Here is a 3683-nt window from a genome sequence, read left to right as displayed (position 1 = left end):
AGCAGGAATCGAACCCCGGCCTGGAACTTGGTCTGAGTCTTCAGAACCTGGGGGGGCTGCTTTTCCACCAGGAAAGAGCTGGGAGGAGTGAGGAGGACACAAGGGAAGTTAGCAGCTGGGTCCCTCCTGGTGCCCTCCCCACCGCTCTGACCCTCTTCCTTCCTTGGGGTCTGCTCTAGGCCAGGCTGGGGTCTCATACCTGGTGATGAGGGTTCGCAGGACTTCATCCAGCCGGCTAATCAGCGCTGCCCGGGTCTTGGGCTCAAGCTCCCCACCAGCCGCCCCCACCTCCTGCTGCAGCTGGGAGTAAATGTCCACCAGGCTCTCACACCTGGGGCCAGGACCGTGGTTAGGGGGCACAGGGTTTAGGCTGCCTGCTCCCTGCCCAGACCCCCCACCCGTAAACCCAGGAAGAAAGCAGGAGAGTGTGTGTGGAGGGGTGGGATGAGCAGTGGGCATGGCTGCAAGGCACCTGGGCTAACCAAGTTGTGGGACATGCCTTGGCTCTGGGGAGGAAGGTTCCTTCTCAGTGCCTGGAAGCTCTGTGGAAACCCAGCTGCCTCTTCCCCAGGGCTCTGGTACCCAGGTCAGCTGCCAGCACATACGATGCTTTTGTGCATTTTCAAAGGTGCCCCGCCCAATAGGCCAAATAGACTTCCCATTCCTCTGGGCACAGGGCTTGAAGAGAGAATTGTGGGTTGGAAGAACTCCTGCTTGTGCCCCATCCACCGGGTGCACGTGTACAGGACACAACCTAAACAACAGTGTGCCTGGCTCTGTTGGAACGGGCTTCTCTGAGTCTTGACCCACCCCAAGACCCTTTGGCCTGGTTTTCTCTCTCACACCTGTGGGTGCTCCAGCAGGGACAGCAGGTGTCCACCCCCAGCCCCCCACCCTTCCCTGTCAGCCCTGCCCCAACCTCTCCTGTAGTCGGGCCAGGCTCTCCTCAAAGGGTGCGCCATTCCCTGCCAGCTGTTGCTGCCGTTTCCAAATCTGGATCCTCTTAAGCACCAGGGCCTGGGCAGCCTCCAGCTCCCCGACAGTCTCCTGCAGGAACGTGGCGAGGGCCTGTGGGAAGAAAGGGCCTGAGCCAGGGCCACACACTTCTCCTCACCCAGCTCTGGAGGGTAGGGCTCTCTTTCTCACCTCTCTGAGGTCTAATCTCCATCCCTCCACAGGTTTGAGACCCTCAAAGTCTGCCCTTGGGGCTCAATCTCCATGTCCCAGCCCATTACTCACCTCACTTGGCCCGGTCCCGTTGGCAGGAGTTTCTATCAGGCTGTGCAAAGACACTGAGGGTAGGGGCAGAAATCAGGGGTGCAGATAGATTTGAGGTTCAGTCAAGGTTGAGATCCAAGAGGGGATCACTGCCACGCACTCCCCAGAACCCTCTTAGGGCTCTAGGCCCAGGCTCCCACCTTGGCCTCCCTCAGCCCCAGGCTGCAGGGCTTTGCGGAGAAGGCAGGTTTCCCCCACTCGGTGCTGCAGCCTCCGCAGGACTGTGTTAAACTTGAGTTCCTCTTGCTTCCAGTGGAAGGGCATTGGCAGGTGGTGGAACTGCACAGGAGGGAGAGATGCCAGGAGGTGAGACACTCTGCCCAGCCCTTTCCCTCGGCCTCCACTCCCTAAAGGGGTGCGACTGCCATGCTCTGCAGAAAACAGACCACTTCCCTTGTCTGACTCCCTTCTCTCCTTTGACAGTCCTTCCTGACCTTTTAGAATTTCCTGAAGATAAGACCTCTCTCCTGGCAGAATCAGCTCCTTATCACTTGCTCTCTCCTTCCTAGGCTTCACTACCCTCAGTCCCTCATTGCAAGCTTCTCTGAGCTTAACTTGGGGCTCACTTTGACTCCTTTGGTCATCCTGGGCCTAGAACACTGAACTTTTCCTGAAGTTCAAATTCCTTCTAGTTTCTCATGGCTCAGGCTAAAGTCCCAGGGAGTTGAGTTGGGGTGGGAGGTGGGGTACCACAATACCTGTTCCATAATGGCTTTTTTTTCCCCTTGAAGTATGTGTCTGAAAGTGGCCACCAGCTTCAGGGGGTCCCTCTGATATATGCTCTATAGAAATGAAGGGTGGTAGACAGGGTTAGCCTGGCTCTTACCCATGTCTTTCTCCCCTTCCAATCCCCAGGCCCCCCCCATTCACACATGCACTGAAAGGCAGCACAACTGTCGACTCCAGAAGTTTTCATGCGTTTGCATGCTTTTAAAATCTAATTTGCATGCTAGCTAACAGCTAGCCACAGGAACACCAATTTGCTTCCAGCGTCCAACCAATTTTCTTCCAGCATCCAGTGCTCACCCCAGCTCCATTCCAGGCCCCACCCAGCCTTGTCCCCTCCCCTCCTGCCCCACCTCCAGGGTGCTGATGTGTTGCAGGATGGTGCTCCCCTCCCCCTGTTCTCCAGCTGAGGCCTGAAGACGCTGGACAGTGGCAGAAAGTAGGGCGCTGGCCATGTTGCAGCAGAAGGCGTCTGAGCCGACAAGGAATTCCCTGCAGGAAGATCAAGGATGAGGCAGCCTCGGGTCAGGGCTTCCTCTGCTCTACTGTCCCTTTACCCCACAGCAATCAGCTCAGCGGCTCCTTCCTCCTCTTATCCTCCATCCAAGCCCTCTGTAGCCCTCAGCTACGTCCCTTGTTCCCCAGTTCTCCAGCTGTTGTGGGTAGAGCCCTTACCCCAGCTCTGACCTCCCTCCTCTTTGGCTCAGCCTCCTAAGGGGGTGGGGGACTCCACGTATCAACATGCATAGTCTGGTTGACGTGGCACAGACTCCCAGCTAAATCTGGACCACCACACATGGAATAACGAGTCCCAAGTCTTGAAATGGGATGAAGAAAATCTAATGAGAGGGAAGGTGGGTGGGGGAGGACCTGGGGGACCAACATGGGGCAGCCAGGACTCACCAGGGCTGGTTCTCCAGCCAGTCACCCAGGAGATGCCGCAGGTGTTGAGGGAAGTCAACATAGAGCCGCTGCAGTTTTTCTGGGGGCATTTTGGAGACCAGACCCCACAGAGACATGATCTGGGGTTTGGAGGGTGCCTGGAGAAAAGGAACAAGACTACTTGGGCACTCTGAGAGGTGCCCAAGAAAGTTGGCTTTTGTTTGGGGGCAGCCAGGGACCTCTCGTAGACAGCTCTCCCAGAGACCGTCCCCACCACCACTCACAGCCAGACCACCTCAAACCAGGGACATCCCTGGCCAGTGCCTCAGACAAGGTAATTCCTTCAACGGTAGACACAGGGGTGATGGGGTGGGAAGAGCTGAGCTGCAGCCAGAGGGCGGGGTGGGAGACAGGGGCGACGGGGGCAGTAGAGAAAGCTCTCTGAGAGAAGACAGAGGATGTGGGTTGTAGCTCTAGGCCTGGCTCTGGTTCTGTAGGCAAGAAACCTCCCCTCTGTGGACCTCAATCTTCTCATCTGTAAAATATGAGGCTTGGATAAAGTGCAGAACTTTCCAAACTTTTTAAGGCTTGGATAAAGTGCAGAACTTTCCAAACTTTTTAAAGCAGTAGACAATTTTAGTTTTAACCTGTGGAATCCCAATTATATAAAATTGGAGTTTCTCCGTTGAAAGCAAGTGTGGTAGGCCTGGAATTCTACTGCTTCTTACTTCCCTCTCCCCACCTCCTGACCCCAAAGGTGTCCCTGGAGAAAACCCTCAAAATTCCAGGGTTCCGTG

General features: G+C 56.0%; 1 protein-coding gene across 1 annotated transcript in view; it reads right to left on the bottom strand.

Moving 5' to 3' along the window:
• STAT6 (signal transducer and activator of transcription 6) overlaps positions 1-3023 on the bottom strand; it is a 9689-nt gene extending 6666 nt beyond the window's left edge. Inside the window, exons 1-8 of the mRNA XM_007467688.1 lie at positions 2908-3023; positions 2358-2496; positions 1977-2060; positions 1419-1557; positions 1240-1292; positions 920-1068; positions 200-331; positions 4-78 (exon numbers count right to left, since the gene is read on the bottom strand). Of these exons, the coding sequence (XP_007467750.1) occupies positions 4-78; positions 200-331; positions 920-1068; positions 1240-1292; positions 1419-1557; positions 1977-2060; positions 2358-2496; positions 2908-3023 (887 nt within the window). The remainder of the gene's footprint in view (positions 1-3; positions 79-199; positions 332-919; positions 1069-1239; positions 1293-1418; positions 1558-1976; positions 2061-2357; positions 2497-2907) is intronic.
• Positions 3024-3683: the final 660 nt, after the last annotated feature.

The sequence above is a fragment of the Lipotes vexillifer genome, unplaced genomic scaffold (genome assembly GCF_000442215.2).
Source record: "Lipotes vexillifer unplaced genomic scaffold, Lipotes_vexillifer_v1.1 scaffold387, whole genome shotgun sequence".
NCBI classification, from domain to species: Eukaryota; Metazoa; Chordata; class Mammalia; order Artiodactyla; family Lipotidae; genus Lipotes; species Lipotes vexillifer.
Note: the sequence above shows the minus strand (reverse complement) of the source record. Positions and strands in the feature narration are given on the sequence as shown.